At 40.2% G+C, this 23,821-nt stretch overlaps 1 protein-coding gene across 1 annotated transcript in view; it reads left to right on the forward strand.

Moving 5' to 3' along the window:
* The window catches only part of LOC127449055 (protein-glutamine gamma-glutamyltransferase 2-like), a 36,330-nt gene extending 13,852 nt beyond the window's left edge, over window positions 1-22,478 (forward strand). The window contains exons 3-13 of the mRNA XM_051712161.1: window positions 9,764-9,982; window positions 10,318-10,436; window positions 12,500-12,628; window positions 12,812-12,992; window positions 13,640-13,775; window positions 15,597-15,700; window positions 16,111-16,350; window positions 16,702-16,977; window positions 18,383-18,543; window positions 18,704-18,840; window positions 21,815-22,478. Coding sequence (XP_051568121.1) covers window positions 9,764-9,982; window positions 10,318-10,436; window positions 12,500-12,628; window positions 12,812-12,992; window positions 13,640-13,775; window positions 15,597-15,700; window positions 16,111-16,350; window positions 16,702-16,977; window positions 18,383-18,543; window positions 18,704-18,840; window positions 21,815-21,965 — 1,853 coding nt within the window. The 3' untranslated portion in view covers window positions 21,966-22,478. The remainder of the gene's footprint in view (window positions 1-9,763; window positions 9,983-10,317; window positions 10,437-12,499; window positions 12,629-12,811; window positions 12,993-13,639; window positions 13,776-15,596; window positions 15,701-16,110; window positions 16,351-16,701; window positions 16,978-18,382; window positions 18,544-18,703; window positions 18,841-21,814) is intronic.
* Window positions 22,479-23,821: the final 1,343 nt, after the last annotated feature.

Below are 23,821 nucleotides of genomic sequence, written 5' to 3' on the forward strand. Positions count from 1 at the left end.
ATATCAAAGAAACTTGGAGGTGGACTGTTTTGACTCGGGCTAGTAAGCAAACACCCTTGCAACTGCATAACAACGTGCAATTAACCACATGTTCACACAATGACACTAACACTGTAGTTTGATATATGATTAAATGTAATCTCTTCCTTTTCTGTAAGTACTTCTAGTAGTACATACTTCAGAGTTCTGGAGCGAGTTGAAAGGATTGGTTCTCTGGAACACTTCCAAGTCTGATTGCACAAAATTCCAGTGTGTGCTCCGTTCAGTGACCTTTAAGAGCAGGGTCAATGACCCAATGAGATCTAACATTCCCAGAAATTCACAGACTGAGCAGTGGAGACATTCCAGAATAGTTTAGAATAAAATGAGAGGGGATTTTTGTGTGTGTGTGTGTGTGTGTGTGTGTGTGTGTGCGCGTGCGCAAACATTTGGATTGTATTTATAGATATGTTTCTCATGTTCTAGGTGCTAAGTCTAGAATAATGTGAAATTTTGGACACACTAAGGGCCTATTTCCACCAAGTGCAAATTATTACATGCACAATTTTTAAATGAAATATATATCCTGTTAGAATTTGTGCCAGTATTGATTTATGCTGATTCAAATAAAATAGTGTATAGTTATTTTTATTTTACTGTATAAAAATACAGTAATAAAAATCTAAACATTTTGGAAAAAAAAAAAATTTAGCATGCATTGCAATAAAGAGAATATTGGGCAAATAATGCAACAGTGCAAAAGATATTAATGGATTTCATTTTCTTTATGTAAAATATATATTTTCTTCACATTTATTCATTAAGTAGATTTTCTTTAAATTGAGTTTGGGGTGAAATGTGACCTGGACATCTTTTGTGAAAGATTGACCCAAATGTGTCCGCTAAACGGCTATTTGCTGAAAGCTGTTTTTTTTTTTTTTTTTTTTTTTTTTTTGCACGCTCTGTCTGTGCTCGTTTAGCACCCGATTCATTAAAGGAATTATGCAGATCAGGCAACCGCGCAAATACAGCCCACACAGTTTTCACATTTGGGTGAGCTATACCTTTAATAAGATAAAAAAAAAAACTTAACTTTATTACCTTCTATAATGATTAACAGATTATCTAGAAATACATTTTGAAATATAAAGAATACTTTAAGTAAATCCTTTGTTCCCTATCTGTCACTCACTCGAAGTTGTGTTGATGTAGTGACACCAGGGTTCGCCCTTGGGAGCCCCAAACTCCTCTGATCTTTGAGAAAAGACCAATGGGAATTGGCAAGTGGAATTTGCATGCCACTCCCCCGGACATACGGGTATAAAAGGAGCTGGCTTGCAACCACTCATTCAGATTTTTTTCTTCGGAGCCGAGCGGTTGTGTTTCAGCGAGCTGAATTCCTCCGCCGATCCATTCACCTTGAAAGCTGTTGGATTTACGCCGCACACTTCAGCAGCTAAAAGACTATATTCTTCCTAATAAGAGTATATTTTCCTACTAAAAGAGTGGCACAGACTTTTTAAAGATGCCTTTCCGTCTGTGTATAATTCCTGGTTGCGGTCGCTATCTCTCCGCTTCTGACGGCCATGATCGCTCCCACACTCGGGTGCGGTCGCCCAGTAGCAGGCTGACGTGGAGCTGGCACAGACTCCCGTTCAAGATGCTGACGCAAAAACGCATTTTAGCGGGCGTCCGGCATCAAGATTGGTTCGCGGCGTAGACCTGAAGGACGCGTACTCCCACGTCTCGATTTTACCTCGACACAGGCCCTTCCTGCAGTTTGCGTTCGAGGGCCAGGCGTACCAGTACAAGGTCCTCCCCTTCGGTCTGTCCCTGTCACCTCGCGCCTTCACGAAAGTCGCAGAGGCAGCCCTTGCTGGGAAGTGGGTGTCTGCATCCTCAACTATCTCAACGACTGGCTTATTCTAGCTCACTTTCGGGATTTTTTGTGTGCACACAGGGACTTGGTGCTCAGCCACCTCAGCCGGCTGGGGCTTCGGGTCAACTGGGAAAAGAGCAAGCTCTCCCTGGTTCAGAGCATCTTTATTCTCTGCATGGAGTTAGACTCACGAGCGAGTGTGCACAGTCGGTGCTGAACTGTCTGAAGGCGTTCAGGTGGAGAATGGTGGTCCCACTGAAAAAATTTCAGAGGCTCCTGGGGCATATGGCGTCCTTGGCGGTGGTCATGCCGCTCGGCTTGATGCATATGAGACCGCTTCAGCACTGGCTTCCCGAGATGGGCATGGTGCCGCGGGGCACATCGTGTGGCCATCACGCCGATCTGCCACCGCCTATTCAGCCCTTGGACAGACCTTGCATTTCTGTGGGCAGGGGTCCCCTTAGTGCAGGTGTCCAGGCATGTCGTGGTTACGACAGACTCCTCCAAGCATGGCTGGGGCACCGTGTGCAACGGGCGTGCAGTTGCCGGCCCCTGGACAGGGCCACGACTGCGTTGGCATATCAACTGCCTCGTTGCTGGCAGTACTGCTCGCCCTGCAGAGGCTTCAGCCGTTGATCCAGGACAAGCACGTGTTGGTCCAGATGGACAATACCATGACGGTAGCACACATCAACCGCCAAGGCGAAGTGCGCTATCGTCGCATGTCGCAACTCGCCCGCCGTCTCCTCTTCTGGAGTCAGCAGCGGCTCAAGTCGTTGCGAGCCACTCACATCCCGGGCAGCCTCAACAGTCATGGCAGGTCACGCTCAGAGGAGAGTGGAGACTCCACCCCCAGGTGGTCCAGCTGATTTGGAGTCGATTCGGTCAAGGGCAGGTAGACCTGTTTGATTCCTGGGAATCCTCCCACTGCCTGCTCTGGTATGCCCTGACCGAGGCTCCCCTCAGCACAGATGCGCTGGCACACAGCTGGCCCCAGGGGCTACGCAAGTATGCATTCCCCCCAGTGAGCTTACTTGCACAGATGCTATGCAAGGTCAGGGAGGACGAGGAGCAGGTCGTCCTAGTAGCACCTTACTGGCCCACCCAGACTTGGTTCTCGGACCTCACGCCGAGAAAGGAAGGACCTTCTTTCTCAGGGACGGGGCACCATCTGCCACCCGCGACCAGACCTCTGGAATCTCCACGTCTGGCCCTTGGACGGGACGCGGAAGACCTTAGTGGCCCACAGCCCGTGGTGGTAGACACGATCACTCAGTCTAGGGCTCCCTCTGCGAGGCGCCTGTATGCCTTGAAGTGGCGTCTGTTCGCTAAGTGGTGTTCTTCCTGATGCGAAGACCCCCAAATATGCGCAGTCGGGTCAGTGCTTTCCTTCCTGCAGGAGAGGCTGTAGGGGTGGCTGTCCCCCTCCACCTTGAAGGTGTACATGGCCGCTATAGCAGTGCACCACGATGCAGTTGATGGTAAGTCTCTTGGGAAGCACGACCTGGTCATCAGGTTCCTTAGAGGCGTGAGGAGGCTGAATCCTCCCAGACCGTATCTCGTCCCCTTGTGGGACCTCTCCATGGTCCTTCGGGGCCTACGGGGAGCTCCATTTGAGCCCCTGGAGTCAATTGAGCTAAAGGCACTCTCTTTGAAGACTGCCCTCCTGACTGCGCTCACTTCCATCAAGAGGGTAGGGAACCTGCAGGCGTTCTCTGTTGGCGACACGTGCCTGGGATACTCTCATGTAGTACAGAGACCCCGACTGGGCTATGGGCCCAAGGTTCCCATGACCCCGTTTTGGGATCAGGTGGTGAACCTGCAAGCGCTGCCCCAGGGGGAGGCAGACCCAGCCTTTTCGTTGCTGTGTCTGGTGCCTGCTTTTCGCATCTATTTGGATCGTACGCAGAGCTTTAGATGCTCTGAGCAGGTCTTTGTCTGCTTTGGAGGACAGTGGAAAGGGAGCGCTGTCTCCAAACAGAGGATCGCTCATTGGGTGCAGGGGACCGTACGATGCTCGTAAGAGCATTGGGGGAGATTACGTGATGGCTGGGTGCGCTGGCTACGAGGCACACAATGGTATGTCCATCTCGCACCGCCAGTTCACGTAACACAGTTCAGCTAGTTGTGGCGTTTTGTATAGGGACCCCTAGTGTCACTACATTGACACAACATCGAGTGAGTGACAGATAGGGAACGTCCTGGTTACTTTCGTAACCTCCATTCCCTGATGGAGGGAACAAGATATTGTGTCCCTCCTGCCACAACACTGAACTATCCGCTGACGTGGCCGGGACCTTGTCTTGGCTCCTCAGCACAACACCTGAATGAGTGGTTGCAAGCCAGCTCCTTTTATACCCGTATGTCCGGGGGAGTGGCATTTAAATTCCCATAGGTGTTTGGGGCTCCCAAGGGCGACCCCTAGTCGAACCTACATCGACACAGTGTCTCGTTCCCTCCATCAGGGAACGGAGGTTATGAAAGTAACCAGGATGGTTTATACATCTGTCCATGGCTCCTGGAAACCCTGGATCTAGACTGAAGAAGTGTTTTTTTCTCTATAAAGATGGCATAATATTTATTATAACAGTCACTAAGAATACTTACGGGCAGTGTTGGGTAAGTTACTCAAAAAAGTAATCCACTACAAATGACTAATTGCTTCTATAAAATTGTAATCAGATTAATTTACTGATTACTTCGTAGAAAAGCAAGCATTATTAATTACTTTTAAGTTATTTTCTAAAACACAATTTTTTTGCTCACTGAATTCAAAATAATGTCCATATTTCCTCTTCTCACACAAGTCATACATTCAGTGTAACCTTGTGCAGGCAGGAACATATGAAGATGATGACAAGATGATAATGTGAAGAACCCAAGTGCAGTTTTCTTGACAAAGTGAAAACCAAACGTGAAATCCAAACATGAAATCCAAGCGTGAAAGTAACAATACAAAACAGAACATAAAAATTAACTAAACTAGACTGAACTAAGACTTAACTAAGATAACAACATTACAAGATCGATACATGACAAGAGACAAAGGCAGACATGAGGGTTTAAATACAGAGGCTGGGGCAAACAAGATAACAAAACAACCAATGACAAGACTGAACTGATAACAAGATAACCAATGAACAGACAAAACTAATAAGGGAATAACAAGACAATGACTATAAACCAATGAGAACAAAACACATGAAACATGAGGGTCACAAGACAAGGAAACAGGAATAAGGAAACACTGAACTAAACTTCCAAATTAAAAGACATGACTAAATGAAGAATATCAATCAGAACATGAACAAAAACACATAAACTTTACATAGCCCCCACAAGGGACAACCCCCACAAAAAAACAAAAACAGAACAAGTGTTCACCTGGGAGCTATAAAGCAAAGGTGGGCCTGGGGGATGTAGTGGACCTGGACCTTGATGCAGAGGCAGAAATGGGCTGTGAGGCAGGGATACCAGGGGACCAGATGGGGCAAGAGAACACAGGGGACCAGACGGAGCTGGAGACCATGGAGGAACAGGCATGGTGACAGAAGACCAGGGCGAAGCGGGCGTAGGGCCCGGAGACCGGCGTGGACCAGGAAACCAGGGTGGAGCGGGCGTAGGGCCCAAAGACCAGCATGGACCAGGAAACCAGGGCAGAGCAGGCAGAGGTCCCTGAGACCGGCGTGGACCAGGAGAACAGCGTGGAGCGGGTGGAGGGCCCAGAGACCGGTGTGGACCAGGAGACCAGGGCGGAGCAGGCAGAGGTTCTGGAGACCAGCGTGGACCAGGAGACCAGGGCGGAGCAGGCGGAGGGCCCAGAGTCTGGCATGGACCGTGGCCTGGCGAGGAGGACCTGGGCTGTGGAGCGTGGCCTGACATGACAGACGTGAGCCGTGGAGCATGACCTGACGAGACAGATGTGAGCAGTGGAGCAGGGCCTGATGAGGTAGCATGGCATGCTGTACTTTAAGGGGTGGAGCTGCTGGAGGCAGAGACCCAGGGGGCAGAGCCGCTGGAAGCGGAGTCCCAGGGGTTAAGGCAGCATGGAATAGTGGGTCAGACTAGTCCCAGGGGTTAAGGCAGCATGGAATAGTGGGTCAGACTTGGCGGCTTGACGACATGGCTTGACAAGGCAGGCATGACAACATGGCTTGGCATGGCAGGCGTGGCGACATGGCATTATGTGGAAGACATGACAGCCGAGGCTTCAGGTACTGGCTCTGGGACGGCCGAGGCTTCAGGCGCTGGCTCTGGGACGGCCGAGGCTTCAGGCGCTGGCTCTGGGATGGCCGAGGCTTCAGGCGCTGGCTCTGGGACGGCCGAGGCTTCAGGCGCTGGCTCTGGGACGGCCGAGGCTTCAGGCGCTGGCTCTGGGACGGCCGAGGCTTCAGGCGCTGGCTCTGGGACAGCCGAGGCTTCAGGCGCTGGCTCTGGGACGGCCAAGGCTTCAAGCGCTTTCTCTAAGACAGCAGAGGCCTCAGGCGCTGCCTTGTGGACCGTGGCAGCTGTGGAGGCCATGATGGGGGACTTAGACATGACCGTGGACTCTGTCGTGGTGGTTACCTTAGGAGGAATGCTGATTTCCTCATCAGCTACTCCCACAGTGAAGGTCTACCACTCAGGCGCAGGGCAAAATCAATATATTGCTGGAGAGTCCAATCTATTCCACCGGCAGGCATCTGGGAATAGATGGGCTCGTTCAGTCCTGCATGGAAGAACAGCTTATGGGAGATCTCTTCTAAACCCACCCAGTCGCAGAGTCCACAGAACTCTTCCACAAATTCCTCAGTGGAACGCTTCCCTTGGCGGAGACACATAAGTTGAACTGCTGGGTTCATAGTAGGTTGTTTATTCTGCAACGTTGTGCAAGAAGGAACAGATTAAATCGAAGTCAAGATGATGATGCGAAGAACCCAAGTGCAGTTTAATTGACAAAGTGAAAGCCAAACATGAAATCCAAACCTGAAATCCAAGTGTGAAAGTATCAAACCGTGATGGTCACTTTCGAAACACTGCTTCATAAAGCTTAGAAACCTTTACAAATAATTTGTTTCGAATCAATGCTTCAGAGCGCGTATCAAACTGGCCAAGTTGTGATTTTAGCAAACGAGGCTTCGTTACGTCATACTGTTTCGCGGTCATGCTAGGGGGCGTCAATCCCACAGTGAAACCGTGAATCATTTTAAATGTAGACTGTAACTGAACTCAAGTCAGTTCAGCAATAACTTAGGTGTATAAAATCAGACAGATTCAAAGAAGAGTTGCTGATTTGAATTCAGTCATTTTCATTTCCCTGTCGATCACCTTGAGTTGTGTTCTCAAAGGCAAGAAAATCAAAGGGAGGGATGCATTATCGTTTTTTTTTTCTTTATAAACAGAATTTTAAAAATTGCATTTTGCTTTTATTATTGCCCTGAAGAAGCTATTTGACACAACAGAGACTCACATTCCGTATATGCCACAAGACAAAATAGTAACTGAATTTGCACAAATTCGTTCAAAGGTTTACATGGTCTTGGTTCTTAATATGGTGTGTTGCTTTCTCGATGATCAATGACTGTTTGAGTAATAACTGTTCATGAGTCCCTGCTTTGTCCTGAGCAGTGAAGCTGCCCACTTTTTTTTAAGAAAGAAAACTATTTCTTAAGAAACTATTGTACATTCTTTGGTTTTCCAGCATCTTCTGCACATTTGAGTTCTTCCCAACCGTGGCTTTATGATATTGACATCCAGCTTTTGACACTTAGGACAATTGATGGCAACTCAATAACCAAAGAGATGCAAAGTTTTGAACAGGATGATTTGTGTATATTAGAGTAAATTTAGTGTTATGTAGCTTTTGAAGGGCAATACTACATATAAAAATGATCTTTTATCTCTTATATTTGTATACATTCTAATAGGGGTGTGAAAACATATAAAACAAAAAGGGTATGCAAACTTCTGAATATATAGTTTGTGAAAATGTATATTTTATATTTCGTTTTGCATGATTTAACCACATTTGACCATTTTTAATGTACAAATTCCATGTAGCCTATTCTATCCATATAATTTCATATTGCATGTGTAATTATGAAATGGCTTATGTCAGGTACATATTTTAACACAAAATTCACAACATTGGAACCTAAAATTCAAAATACAATCCCCACATCTCAACATTTAAGTGCTTGTACTATGTAAAAAGTGCAGTGTAGCTGTCTGAATGTGACATTGTCTGATTTACCTCCATGCTCATGGGGAAATAAACATTCACAGTGACAGCAAAACACATCGCTTACATTTTCACTTGTCGCAGGAAGAAATGAATCGGCTTCTATCAGCTCGTTGAAAATGCATTTTTATTTGGCCATTTCTAACTTGCGCTGACTGACAGGATGACAAAGAGCATGAGCGCCAAGTGCATGATATCATTGCCATGGTAAACAGATAAATTTCAGCTGATTTATTGAAAGACTAGAATGAAAGTATCATCAAATCAACGGGCAACGCAACGAAATTGCTCCTCTCTTCAAACGATACCAGAGACAACAGCTAGAAGGACAATGAGGATATTTAATTTAAGAAGAAAAACAATCAGTGAGCCTACCAGCTGAAACCGGGACATAATTAAATATTTTAAAGAATTGTCAGGACACTGGGACACACCTCTTCAAACCTGGACTGTCCCGGGTAAACCGAGATGTCTGGTCACCCTACTTTGTACCCATTGCCAAGGCCGTAGCTAGTGGGTTGAAAGGTGGTAATGATTCTAGAGGTCCAGGGGGGCCCCACAACAAATTCTAAACTGTATTTTTTTATATAGGAAAGGGGCCCAGAGCAATATACAGTCAGGGAGTTCAGAAGACCTTGCTACGGCCCTGCCCATTGACGACGAGCTTCTGAAGCGTCAGCTAATGATCACCAGACAATTCGGATTAATTATATTTCCATCGGCAGTGCCAGCGCTAAAAGCAGAACAAGACTTGCTTTTCATATGGAGTCCAACACGGTGCTTACTGCCCTGAAACAGATCATGTGCATTACATATTCAAGTGAAAAGACAGCCTGATGACAATAAATATTGTGGAGGATGAGGGTTTAAGAGATTTAATGCACATTGCAATGAATAGTAGTTCTATCCATCAGTCAATATCCCACTTAGACTGTGGTAAATTTTTAATTTTACTATAATTGGTGCTATTTTAGTGCATTTCTGTCTTTGTACTGTGGAGTTTGGAAAATGTTAATTAAGCATTGTTACATATTGTTTTATTATATTTTGTTGTTCTTTTCAAAGAAGGAAATAAATGCATTTTGACAGGAAATAAGTAGGCTAAATATAGAGTAAAATTTCAACACTTTTAAAATCTGAGATTTATCGCGATTAACTATGAAAAATCATGAGATTAATCATGATTAAAAAAATTATCTACTGACAGCTCTACTATAAACCAATGGGAACAAAACACATGAAACATGAGGGTCACATGACAAGGAAACAGGAACAAGGAAACACTGAACTAAACTTCCAAAATAAAAGACATGACTAAATGAAGAACATCAATCAAAACATAAACAAAAACACATAAACGTTACACTCAGCACCACATATTTCCCCCTAAAATGACTCATTAGTGGGTGCACATAATTAATTTACTAAATTATACATAATATTATTTTAGAAATTTGTAACCCAAGTAACATACTTAAAAGTAATTAATTTGAAAGTCAGTAACTGTAATCTGCTTACTAGAATTTAAAATGTTATGTGTTACACTACTTTTTGACCAGCCAACACTGCTTATGGGACACATAAAACAATCTTACATGAGATCTTAGTTGTCTTAACTTTATTATGTACTTATTTCAATGTCTAATTAAGAGTTGATGCTGTAATGAAGTGTGATTCTCTGATAGGCCCTCAGCCTGTGGAGCAGTATGGCACCAGGGCCGCGTTCAGCGTCAGCGATGAGATTGACAGCACATGTTGGAGTGCCGCAGTCACCAGTCCGCCCGGGAACACCATTTGTCTTTCTGTGTGTCCCGCCCCTGACGCTCCTATTGGCCGATACGTCCTAACTTTAGATGGGCATGTCCAGTTTGATTTCATACTGCTGTTCAACCCCTGGTGTCCAAGTAAGTACAAACACATGTGTTTGGGTGGACCACACAAAAAACACCTAAAGGTCACATACCCATGGAAATCCTGTTCTCCTCCCTGCTTGATTGGAACTACATTTACATTTATGCATTTGGCAGACACTTTTATCCAAAGCGACTTACAGTGCATAAATTTGATCAGTTTGTGTGTTCCCTGTGAATTGAACCCATGACCATGGCATTGCTAGCACCATGCTCTACCAGTTGATCTACAGGAACCAACCAGGAACTAATCGTTTAATTGTAACTTGACAGATGAATAAAAGTGTGTTAAGTTTCATACACACTCAACCTATAAAAATGACTTACAGGAGATGTGGTGTACATGGACAGTGAGGATAAATTGGCAGAGTATGTTTTGGCTCAGGATGGGATCATCTTCAGGGGCGATGCTGATTATCCTGTCCCGTTGGCATGGAATTTTGGACAGGTACCAACAAATATGCAAGTGCAATTACACAAGTTCCTTCCTGTGTGAACTACATGATCTAGCAGTACAGGATATGGTGATGTCGCCCTGTAACAATTCTGCTCAAAACAACTTCTTAGAGGGATAGTTCACCCAAAAATGTAAATTCTCTCATCATTTACTCACCCTCATGCCATCCCAAATGTGTATGACTTTCTTTCTTCTGCCGAACACAGATTATGAATTTTAGATGATTATTTTAGCCCTGTAGGTCTATACAATGCAAGTGAATGGGTGCCAAAATTTTGACACTCCAAAAATCACATAAAGGCATTGTAACAGTAATCCATACGACTCCAGTGTTTTAATCCATATTTTCAGAAGTGATATGATAGGTGTGAGAATCAGATCTATATTTAAGTCCTTTTCTGCAAGAACTTCTTCTCCCTGCCAAGTAGGGGGTGGTATGCATGAAGAATGTGAATCACCAAAAACACAAGAGGAATGTGAAGTGATCTTTTTCGCATCCACACCTATCATATCACTTCTGAAGACATTGATTTAACCACTGGAGTTGAATGGATTACTTTTTTGCTGAGTTATGTGATTTTTTTTTTTTTAGCTTCAAAATTTTGCCACCCATTCACTTGCATTGTGAGGACCAACAGAACTGAAATATTCTTCTAATAATCTTCATTTGTGTTCTGCAGAAGAAAGAAAGTCATACACATCCGGGATGGCATAAGGGTGAGTAAATGTTAAGAGAATTTTCATTTTGGAGTGAACTATCCCTTTAATGCATATCAGCAAATGAAAGTGCTTTTTTAAGAATAAACATAGAATCAAAGTTTGGTGAGACATTTCAAACATAGCTTTGGAAACCTGTCAAGAACATGTTCTGAGTCATATTTTACCCCAAAATCAAAAGAAAGAAATAAGAAACTACTGTATAATTTGCATTGATAAAATGAAGCCTTTTTTGCATTGTGACATTATTTAATGACAATTAAGCATCCCAGTTCTCATTATTGCAATGCATTATGCAGAAAAAATGATATATTATTTGTAAATTGCAAAGTATAATGGCAGTGTTTGTTCTACTGACTTTAAGTTATGCTACCTTTGGTTCCTGCTCCAATGAGACAGATTATAGTATAACAGAAATGGAAAAATTCACACCTACAGTATGTTATATATACAGTAATATATATATATTTTTTTCTATATGCTCATAGCTTAGCAAACTTAATGGAATATTCAGTGTTCAATACAAGTTAAGCTCAATCGACAGCATTTGTGGCATAATGTTGATCACCACAAAAATGTATTTCTTTAATAAAAGCAAAAATCTGGGTTTCAGTGAGTCACTTACAATGAAAGTGAATGGGGGCCAATCCATACACGTTAAAATACTCACTGTTTCAAAAGTTTAGCCACAAGACAGTATGTGTGTTAACATGATTTTAGTGAGATAAAATCCCTTACTAACCTTTTCTTTGTAAAGTTATAGCCACTTTTACAACTTTTTGCCATGACGACGTAACGCTTTAAACATAAAACCCTAAAATGACTGTAAAAATGATGATTTAAACAACTTTACAGCTCAAATAATACACAAGTTTTAACAGAAGGATGTAAGTGCTTCTATAAATTATATGCTTCATATTTCTGCCTTTAAACCCTCAAAAAATTGTCCCAATTCAATTCCATTGTAAGTGCCTCATTGTAACCTCGACGTTTTTGTTTTTGTTTTTAAAGAATAATAGGGATGAGTAACTTTTTCGTTTTATTTATTTATTTATTGTGGTATTTTGATCCCTGACTGATGATTGTGGTATTTGGTATCTTGGTAAATCTGAGCACTGTTTGAGACATTGTAGAGATTTCTTGTGAAACTCTTGTGAGACAAATGTGAGGTTCTTTTTCTCAGGAGAAACATCTGAGAAGCAGGAGGCTTCAACAAAATTCTTCATTTTTCTTTTCTATGGGCATTTCTGAATAAAATTGTAATTCACTGTAACACTTGTAAACACTACAAATCAAATGTGTTATTTGCACATGCGTCTCTGTGTTGTGTCCTGCAGTTTGAGGAAGGCATCCTGAATGCTTGTTTGAGAATCCTGGACATGAACCCTAAACACCAGAGAAACCCAGGGAAAGACTGCTCTGGACGCAGAAACGTCATTTATGTCACGCGTGTTCTCAGTGCGATGGTAAGAGTCTATATATTAATGATATTCCCCAGACAGTGAAAGGATTTCAATAAGTTTCAATGATACATTTTGGACCTCATTTATACCTTTATTTAGTGCTGCTGTGATCAGATCACGTGAGATAGATCTTTATACCAGGTGTAAATGGGGTCTGGGACTCATTCCCTTCCATTCTCACTCCAGATAAACAGTAATGACAGAGATTCTGGTGTCCTGGAGGGCTGCTGGAAAGAGACATTTGAAGGCGGACTGAGCCCCATGTCCTGGAGGGGGAGCGTTGAGATTCTGAGGACATGGAACAGCACTTCCTGTTTGCCTGTGCGCTACGGCCAGTGCTGGGTGTTTGCAGCTGTTGCCTGCACGGGTATTTGAAGATAATCATCCATTCAGATTTAAAAAATGTATTTTCTTATAGATGATATTCCATTTCATCATTAAATCTCAACTGGTTTTGCATCAGGACCCAAATTTTACATTAAACATCTAATGTTGACCCAGTACCAGAATAGTTTATCATACAAAATATCCTTAAAATGAAACATTAAAAGTTATGAGTACTACCATGAACTGCACTGGCCCACAATGCACTATGCACAATTGTTAACAGAACATAGACTGAATAGGAACATTAGGGTCTGGGTCAAATATTGTATTAATTTTAGCAATACTACCAAATGACAGATGAATTTGCAACAAAATATTGTAGAGTTTGATTGGATGCACAACCTTTGACGTCAACAACAAAAAGATGTGGGAAGTGTTTTCTTTCCTTTTTAAATATTTTAGTCTATTTATTTTGCTGTCCTAACTATGAATAATACAGATCTTTTAATTTGCATTTAGCAATGCTTTTCCCTGCTGTCCGCAAGCCTATAAGACCATTTTTGGGTCACGATTAAAATATCGCATTTAAAAAAAAATTGAAATTGTGAGGGACTGAAATTTGCTACTAAAGACAATCTTAAACATTTTGTGTACACAACTGAAGCATGTTGTTTTGTTTATTGTCAGTGTCTCGAGCTCTGGGAATTCCATGCAGGGTGGTAACAAACTACTTTTCTGCCCACGATACCAACAGCAACCTTGTGATCGAACGTTACATCAACGAAAAAGGAGAAACTGACAATATCACCAGAGAAATGATATGGTATGACATCTTTTAAAAACATTTTATACACAGTACATTTATACATATACACTGTCAATAAAATGTAATTAAATTATTTTCTATTAAGATATTAAAGCAAAATAACACAAGCAAAAGTGCTGTATGGCCCTACATCACGTGCTGATTTAGGGCCATACAGCACGATTGCTAGTGTGATATTGCTTTTATGCAACAGTTGAAAGAACAAGTAAATAAAAAATGAGCAAAAATTAAGGACTGTCAAACAAAACACATTTGTGCATGGAACTACTTTCTTGTACCATGGATCAGTATCTACCATTGCTAGTTCAAAAGATGCGCACAAACCTCTGTTACTAATTAAAAAAAAATTACTTCAGAACTAGTAATGACATCTTGGGCTGTTTCAAGGATGTGTGTGTGTGTGTTTGAGAGAGAGAGAGAGAGTGCGATTGAGCTTGTGCGATTACCTGTGACTGTCGCGACTCCCAAGCAGTAGTGTAGTGTTAGTCAGCTTGCTGATGATAATGTGAATTCTGTTCAATTACATCCTATATTCTCTATGTAAAAACAGCCATCCAAGCGGGGGTCCCCCCTGAGTATTTTGCTGTAGCCAGTGCGCAAGAGTCATTCACTAAAGAAACCGTTCTCTCCTCCCCCATGTTGAATATTTACATCTCCTTCCAACGCAGAAACTCTGGTAAAAGGTAAACACCTTGAGTATGTTTTTGATTACTTCATCAGATGTGTCTCTCAGCTGTGATGTCACAGGGATAAATAAAAAGAGACTCATCTACAGTAGCTGCTCTTATCTGCGCTGCTCTTACACAAGCGGAGTGATACAAACAGTGAAGCTTCCAATTGCTGATGGTGTGAGACATCAGCTCTTATGGTCTGTCATCCAATAAAAAAAAAAACATTCTCCCCAATTTGGAATGCCCAATTCCCAATGCGCTATAAGGCCTTGTGGTGGCGTAGTGACTCACCTCAATCCGGGTGGCAAAGGACGAAATCTCAGTTGCCTCTGCGTCTTTGACTGTCAATCCGCATATCTTATCACATGGCTTGTTGAGCGTGTTACAGCGGAGACCTAGCACGTGTGGATGAGCCTTAATGCTGAAGCTGTTAGTTTAACTGTATTTCCCAGCTGTAGTAATCTGATCGATCATCGAGTGAGAGACAATGATGATGACTTAAAAGAAACCACTCGCTGACTGACCTGCGCTGACTCAATGCACGTCAAACTTAACTGGCTCATAACACATAAAAATGGTCTTTTGTCGCCACCTGTTGGTTAAAACCTTTTATGTCACAGGGATAAATAAAAAGAGACTCATCTACAGTAGCTGCTCTTATCTGCGCTGCTCTTACACAAGCGGAGTGATACAAACAGTGAAGCTTCCAATTGCTGATGGTGTGAGACATCAGCTCTTATGGTCTGTCATCCAATCAGTTTCGAAGACCGGAACTAACTGTTTTATACATTTATATATAAAAATCAGCTTATAAAAATGAAACCCCAAGAATTAGGCTAAAAAGCATGTAATGGCTACAAAAATACATAACACATAATTTTCAATAAATTTTGCTTTAAAAGCCTGCTTTTTTATTTTGTTCTTTCTTTAAAATAAATACCTCTTGCTTTGATATTTTATTATTTAACGCACTAGCATTTAGACAGGGGCCACTGTATGTGTAAGCATTTGTGTAAGTATTTGGAGATTTTGTCATTATTCAAGTAGGAAGTTGCTGTTTTACAAGTGTGCTGAGAGCTGATAGTTGTTATTATTAAAAATTAATTTTATAGCATTAAACATTCAAAGTCTTTATTGTTTAATGTAGGAACTATCACTGCTGGGTTGAGAGTTGGATGACCCGACCTGACCTCCCAACTGGTTTTGATGGTTGGCAGGCCAGTGACCCGACGCCACAGGAGAAAAGTGAAGGTAAGTGGAATGTTTCTTTCATCTGCCATCAGATGGATCAGACATGCATCAAATTAAGTCAACTTCAAGTATAAAAGTATAAAAACATAAATTTTATTTACGTTTACATAATTTTTTCAGCAGGGCAATGAATTAGACACAATTAAAACCCAATTAGGCATTGTTGAAGTGTAAATGTGGCTGGTTAATGTATATATTTGTCTGACACTTTCGGAAGTTGCATAGCTCATAACAAGCAGCTTTTGCAGCTTAGTTTCTATAGAGGTTCTTTTTGGACTTGGGAAGAAGTTTTGAGTTCTGAAAGTGACAGTATGTTTTCATAGTACATCAAACTCGATTCAGTGTCTCATGTTATGGCCTCTTTAAATTAAATAAAAAGCATCACCTTTAAAACATGTCAATCTCATTAGGTGTGTTCTGTTGTGGGCCGGTCCCTGTTCGGGTGGTAAAGGAAGGAGAGCTCACATTAAAGTATGACGCTGCGTTTGTGTTTGCGGAGGTGAACGCAGACCTAGTGTTCTTCCTGAAGTATAAAGATGGAAGCACAAGAAAAATCGTGAATGACCAGAGGGTTGGACAGAAAATCAGCACTAAAAGCGTGGGCCGTGATATGAGAGAAGATATCACACACCTGTACAAATATCCCGAAGGTACGAACATACTATACATATACATCTGTGAATACTGTGTATTTATATATTTATAGTAAAGCTTAGGCTAAATTTATATTGGTCAACTAAACTAATTTTAAGCATAAGCCTTTAGATCAAAATGTTTTTTGTTCATGACAAAAATAAATTCAGTCAAGTGTGAAAGCTTTTGACTGTGTACTGGTTTAAACATGTATAACTTTAGGAGGGGTTACAGAAAGAAAACACAAGCCACCCCTTTTACTGTAAGACTTTGCTATGTGACTGTTTTGGAAAAGATGATGATGAGAACTTTGTAGTAAACATTTTTATGGAAGCTTTGACACAGATGACACATGATTCCTCATTCAGGTTCAGCAGAGGAGCGGGCGGTTTTTGAGAAAGCCAAACACCAGAGCAAGTTGAATCAAGAGCAGGCGAACACTGGGCTACACGTCACCATCAAGCTCTCCTCTGGGATCAGGAAGGGCTGCGACTTTGACGTGTTTGCCATCGTATCGAATAACACAGCAGAAGAGAAGAAGTGCCGCCTGGTGTTTGCATCCCGCGCCGTGTCTTATAATGGAGTCACTGGACGAGAGTGTGGCTTTAAAGATCTGCTCAATGTAGAACTATCGCCAGGAGCAGGTGGCCAGCTTTTAGTTTCAATACGACAATGCTGTATATATTGTATGGTTGTGTGTGAATAAATATTAAAGGGGTCATATAATAAAAAATAAAAAAAAAAACATTCTCCTCAATTTGGAATGCCCAATTCCCAATGCGCTATAAGGCCTTGTGGTGGCGTAGTGACTCACCTCAATCCGGGTGGCAAAGGACGAAATCTCAGTTGCCTCTGCGTCTTTGACTGTCAATCCGCATATCTTATCACATGGCTTGTTGAGCGTGTTACAGCGGAGACCTAGCACGTGTGGAGGCTTCACGCTGATCTTTGCGGCATCCACGTACAATTCACCACGTGCCCCACCGAGAGTGAGAACCACATTATAGTGACCACGAGGAGGTTAACCCAACGTGACCCTACCCACCCTCGTAACTGGGCCAATTGGTTGCTTAGGAAGCCTGACTAGATTCAGTCAGCACGCCCTGGATTCGAACTTGCGACTCCAGGTGTGGTAGTCAGTGCCTTTACTTGCTGATCTACCCAGGCCCTCCTAATTGACTTTTTTCTTGATCTCTCAAAATAAAACTTGTAATATGATTGTAATAATTTTTTAATTGTAAATAAATAGTTGGTTGGACTACTCGTACATTTAGAAATCAAAAACCCTAGTCCAACCCAGAGGATTTATTAAAACTTATACTGTTCACCTCATGTCTGGACTAACGCAATTACAAGTTTTCGACCTGTAAAAATATTAACGTGTTTGTCAAACTCATAATTAAAAGTTGCCAACTTGGAATTTTAATGAAAACTGACTTCTCAAAAACAAAATTATAGGTAATTTGGCATCTTCATGTTTGATATGCCATTTTATGCTTGGTGCTTTTTTTAAATTTATTTATATATATATATATATATATATATATATATATATATATATCTATATATATATATATAGTGAACATAAGAGAATATAGAGATGAATTTCGTTTGTGAATTTTCCATGTTTTTTTATTGTATAATAGTCAGAGAGGAAAATTGGAATAAAAAACAAAATTATGTATAATTTATCACATTATATTTGTGATTATATTATGAAATAACTGACGGATGCTCCAATCATGTTTTTACAGCCAATTTTTTGTCATTTAAATCAGTCAATCCAGATACTGATTATTAAAGCTTTTATTAAAACCTCTGCCATAACCAGTTATATGCAAACGTTCCTTCTCTGTTTAAATTTTACAGTAAGAAAAACACCATAGCTGTTGCCTAGTTTTTGTTGACAAAAAATACTGTAGGCAGCTTAATTGTTAATCAATTAAAAAAGTACAAAACATATTTATTTTAAAATGTAAGTTTTGTACATGCTTTCATGTGTGTGTTATGGATATAGTTTGTGTTCATTGTGTTGTGTGTTTTTTTCAGAGAGGAAGGTTCCACTGAGGCTGAACTACAGTAAATACTGTAATAATCTAATGGAGGATAACCTCATTCGTCTGGGCGCTCTGCTTATTGACTACAGCACTAGAGAAGCTGTCATCGCCATGAGAGACATTGTAGTGGACAACCCAAACATCAAAATCAGGGTGCAGTCACATGGTTACCATGACAACCCCTCACAGTCAACACAATCACAATATAAATGTTGTTATCACCATGTTAACCCTATTTATGTACAATCACCATGTCAGCTCCAAGATGCTGGGTGCACTCTTGAATGCATGCTTATGTATGTATATTTTCTAGATTCTTGGAGAACCCAAGGAGAACCGCAAGCTGGCAGCAGAACTTACACTGCAGAATCCACTGCCAGAACCCTTACAAGGCTGCTGTTTCACTATAGAGGGAGCAAACCTCACGGGCGGCTGCAGCATCACTGAGAAGTAAGAACACTAACGTTTATGTCTTCGAATGAGGAAATGGCTAGTTGACATGAAACACTTTGTGGAAGTTGACATTTACTAAGGTGTGACATGCTACACTCCATCTGAAACTGTTTTAAACAACATTCTTTCATAAATATAATTAACACTGTTGAGTTAGTGTTCCGTGTGATTAATTACATAAAAAATAAAGCACTAAAATATACACGCAATTAATCATGCCCATTGACCGTACATAAATTCCGTTATAAGGAATTTTCTTACCAAATGAGCCATTTAAGCTTGAAGTACCACCTTCATGTTTTTGCAAGTACCAGTCAGCAAGGAGCAGTAAGCAAAAATCCAGCTGTACGGACAACAAACTGCCAGCTGTTCGAAGACAACTGCACACCTCACAAAAGAATGCATGGGTCTTGAGATGCATATTTTTATTTTTCAAACTACAATTAACTTGAGACAGCGTCCTCAAAAGATGGCGTTTAAGACTAGAGAAGCTGAAAGCCTGGGACAATCACAGACAAGCTTTTGACTGACACATATGTAGACGCATAGACCAACAAAAATAGTGCAAATGCAACGCAAGAACATGTCCTGTGAGAACAGCCCTTAAGTCTACCTTGGACAGAAAGATGAACTCAAATATAAAATAGATTGCTTTGGACTTTAATGATGTGGAAATAAACAAAAAATATTTTAACTTCTGAAGCCACTGTATTGTCTAATCAATTCATTACTCGTCTGCTACAATAATGTAACGTCTTTGAATGATCTTAAGTATAGTATTTATTATAAATATATTTATTTTGATTATTGTACAGTAATGAGAATTTTCTTTACTTGGGGGCCTTTTTCAGCCAATATTGATATATATGATTAATTGTGTTTAATTTGATTAATTAATCAGCATCTCATGTAATTAATTTGATAAAAAAAATAAATAAAAAAAAACGTTAGTAACATTAGATTCATTTCTTACAACTGAAGTGTACAGTTTACCGGATATATCTCTGTTTCTCTTCATTTGTGTTAAATAAACAGAAAACTTCTCTGTATTTATTCAAAATGTATTTATTATGAATTTATTACATACTGTATATTATATTTATTTGTATTATTATATATAACATTTTCTTTACTTGGGGGGCCTTTTTCTGCCAATATTGACATATGTGATTAATTGTGATTAATTTGATTTATTAATATGCATCTCATGTCTACATCCAGTTAACAATTTTTTGCTCCCAGAACTTGCTAGGTTCCCAGAACAGAGCTTTAATTTTTTAAACATTCGTTTTAGGTTGCACGTGGTGGTTCCCCTAACATTTCCTTGTTTTCCTGAAAAAATATCTCAAAATCCTTAAAACAAGCTACATTTATTATATCTTGCTTTAGAAGCAACACTGCATAAGATATTGAATTTATAATAAAAGTTAATTTTGACTTACTGTACTGGCAGATCTTTTTCAATTGTTATTAACTTGTTTTTAGTTAAAACAAGTGAAAAAGCATTGCCAGTGCTGTTGAAGTAATCCAAAGAATTAAGATTACAGTACTGACCTTTTACATTTTACAGCTTGTATTCTATAATCTGTAGTGGAATACATTTCAAAGTAACCCTCCCAACCCTGTTTGTGGTTATACAAATAAAACCTAAAAATAACCATTAGAAAGTGTTCTAAGTACTTTTTAAGTTGTTCCACAAAAACCTCCGTGAAACATTCTGGGAACGTTAGTTTTTAGTTATGAAAAACAGAACCTCATGAGAACATTTCTAGAATGTAAGTAATTAGTTCCCCAAAAAATAACCAGACACTAACATTAGGGGAATGTTCTGTGTTTGCTGTGTAATTATAATACATCCAGGTTTTGTAAGCTCATATTAATTGAGACTACATTAAAGATTTGTACTTTTAAAAATGTGTCTGTCATACTGCAAGACCATTTCAAATGAACTAATGAAAGCAAAAAGGTGTTTTAAAAAATGGGGAAACTTGTCACTTATATGACCTAAAATGTACATGTTTCCTTATACTCTCATATGCATTTAATTCTAAAAATATTGATCTTCATAAACAAGTCAATGGACATGAACAACCCAAGAACAACAGAAAGAGTGTTAGAGACAGTGGCCACACACACACTACACACAAGTTTTAGGAGTGACCTACATATTTACTGTCAAAGTGGGGAGTAAGTTATAAACAGAAATATTGTATATAAAAGTATACTAAATAAATTTTACAGTGAGATCCAAAAATCTGTGACCATTAGTGCCAATGCTTCTGTTTTGCTTTTCTAAATTGTAATATTTTTTTTATTATTATTACAAATTCTGTTATCTGAACATTGGGTTCGAATTTGGGTGGATAAAAATTCAGAACACGTCGACATCCAGTGTTGCTTGACGAGTGACCTGGAAATAGTGCAGTATCTTACATATTTCATTTTTTTTTTATAATTTCTTTGGGTTTTTTTCAAACCCCTAAAAAATGTATATATATTTTTCCAGACTTAAATGGGGAAATAATCTGATTTTTCGTGCATTACATTTCGATAACATTAAAAATGTCATTTCCGTCACCGCCATTTTCACCACAAAATTCTATTAAACACAATACACTGTAATATCCCGTATCCACTGATAATGCATGTAATCATGTTATTTGATTAGTGACCTTTGATTAGTGACCTATAAGAAGTGTCTGCATCTTACATATTTGCTCATTTAATATGTAAAAAAAAAATTGGTCAGTGATATCAGATTTAATCTTAGATTTTCAGTGTGGTCTCAGAGTTTTGGACCCCACTCAATATTTAAAGAGAGCGAGGAATTATGACTAATTGCAACACTAATTGTTCTTCACTATGGTCCAACAGTTTACATTAGAATAAACAACAGTCAGGTAAGGAATGTGAAAAGGATTGAAGCCGTGTGGTTTCTAATGAGTCTAACAGAAATATTTCATCCCTCCAGACTGGAATCGTGCATTGAACCCGGACAAGAAGCCAAAGTCAAAATCTACTTCACTCCCACCCAGTGCGGCCTGCGCAAACTCGTGGTGGATTTTGACAGCGACAAGCTAGGCCACGTCAGAGGATACAAGAATGTTATCATTGGAAAATGAGACCATTCAACTTTTCATGTGGAAGAGAATGGAAAGAGGGAGTCATATATTTTTCTGTGTACTTGTCAATATTTAGAGAGTATTACAGTATCTTATAAATAGTATTTTTCTAAGAATGTGAGAAACCATGCTGTCACACTACAACCTTGATTTTATAGCAGTATATACTGTACAAGTTTAAAGATGAAATACAAGTATGGAGATGTTTTGCATTTTAACAAGTACGCAACAATAAAAGAGGTCAATTATGAATGAAAGAAAGAAATTGGACAGCAATGTGACTTTTGATCAGGGTGGACACACCATTTGTGTCTTTATGTGTTTGTCTCTGTGTGTCTTTGTATTGAGAGATGACTTTTCTTTAGAAAGAATATTTACACATCAGTGATGTCTATTCAAAATTCAGAAACTTGGCCTGTCCAGTCATGTTCATCCTTTGTAAAGAGTTCAGATTTCCACCTGTTAAAACTTTCAAATGACGTAGTATTTCATAATAAATATACTCATTTATAAGTATGGTCATTATACAAAATGTTGTATGTCCTGGCATGAAGCCTTTTATCATCACATCCTCCCTTTTAAATCAATAAAATAATAATAAAAAAATGGATATTTGTGGAAATCTCAGCATTAAATTCTCTTTGAAGCTCCTTTGAAGAGTTTTTACTATCTCAAGCTCAAGGCTTGTAATGTCAAATTAAATTGTAAAATTGTCAATCCTGTTGCTTTTCTGAAGATATATTTACCTGAAGGTAATTCACAGAATACCTACAGTTGAAGTCAGAAGTTTACATACACTTAGGTTGACATCATTAAAACTCATTTTTTAACCACTCCACAGATTTAATATTAGCAAACTATAGTTTTGGCAAGTCATTTAGGACATCTACTTTGCATGACACAAGTAATTTTTCCAACAATTGTTTACAGACAGACTGTTTCACTTTTAATTGAATATATCACAATTCCAGTGGGTCAGATGTTTACATACACTAAGTTAACTGCCTTTAAGCAGCTTAATGATGTCAAGCCTTTAGACAATTAGCCAATTAGCTTCTGATAGGAGGTGTACTGAATTGGAGGTGTTCCTGTGGATGTATTTTAAGGCCTACCTTCAAACTCAGTGCCTCTTTGCTTGACATCGTTGGAAAATCAAAAGAAATCAGCAAAAAAACTGGACCTCCATAAGTCTGGTTCATCTTTGGGAGCAATTTCCAAACGCCTGAAGGTACCACGTTCATCTGTACAAACAATATGCAAGCATAAACACAATGGAACTACGCAGCCATCATACTGCTCAGGAAGGAGACACATTCTGTCTTCTAGAAATGAACGTAGTTTGGTGCGAAAAGTGCAAATCAATCCCTGAACAACAGCAAAGGACCTTGTGAAGATGCTGGAGGAAACAGGTAGACGAGTATCTATATCCCCAGTAAAATGAGTCCTATATTGACATAACCTGAAAGGCTGCTCAGCAAGGAAGAATCCACTGCTCCAGAACTGCAATAAAAAGCCAGACTACAGTTTGCAAGTGCACATGGGGACAAAGATCTTACTTTTTGTTGAAATGTCCTTTGGTCTGATGAAACAAAAATTGAACTGTTTGGCCATAATGACCATTGTTATGTTTGGAGGAAAAAGGGTGAGGCTTTCAAGCCCAAGAACACCATCCCAACCACGAAGCATGGGGGTGGCAGCATCATGTTGTGGGGGTGCTTTGCTGCAGGAGGGACTGGTGCACTTCACAAAATGGATGGCATCATGAGGAAGGGAAATTATGTGGATATATTGAAGCAACATCTCAAGACATCAGCCAGGAAGTTAAAGCTCGGTCGCAAATGGGTCTTCCAAATGGA

This window comes from Myxocyprinus asiaticus, chromosome 12, assembly GCF_019703515.2.
Source record: "Myxocyprinus asiaticus isolate MX2 ecotype Aquarium Trade chromosome 12, UBuf_Myxa_2, whole genome shotgun sequence".
Classification (NCBI taxonomy): domain Eukaryota; kingdom Metazoa; phylum Chordata; class Actinopteri; order Cypriniformes; family Catostomidae; genus Myxocyprinus; species Myxocyprinus asiaticus.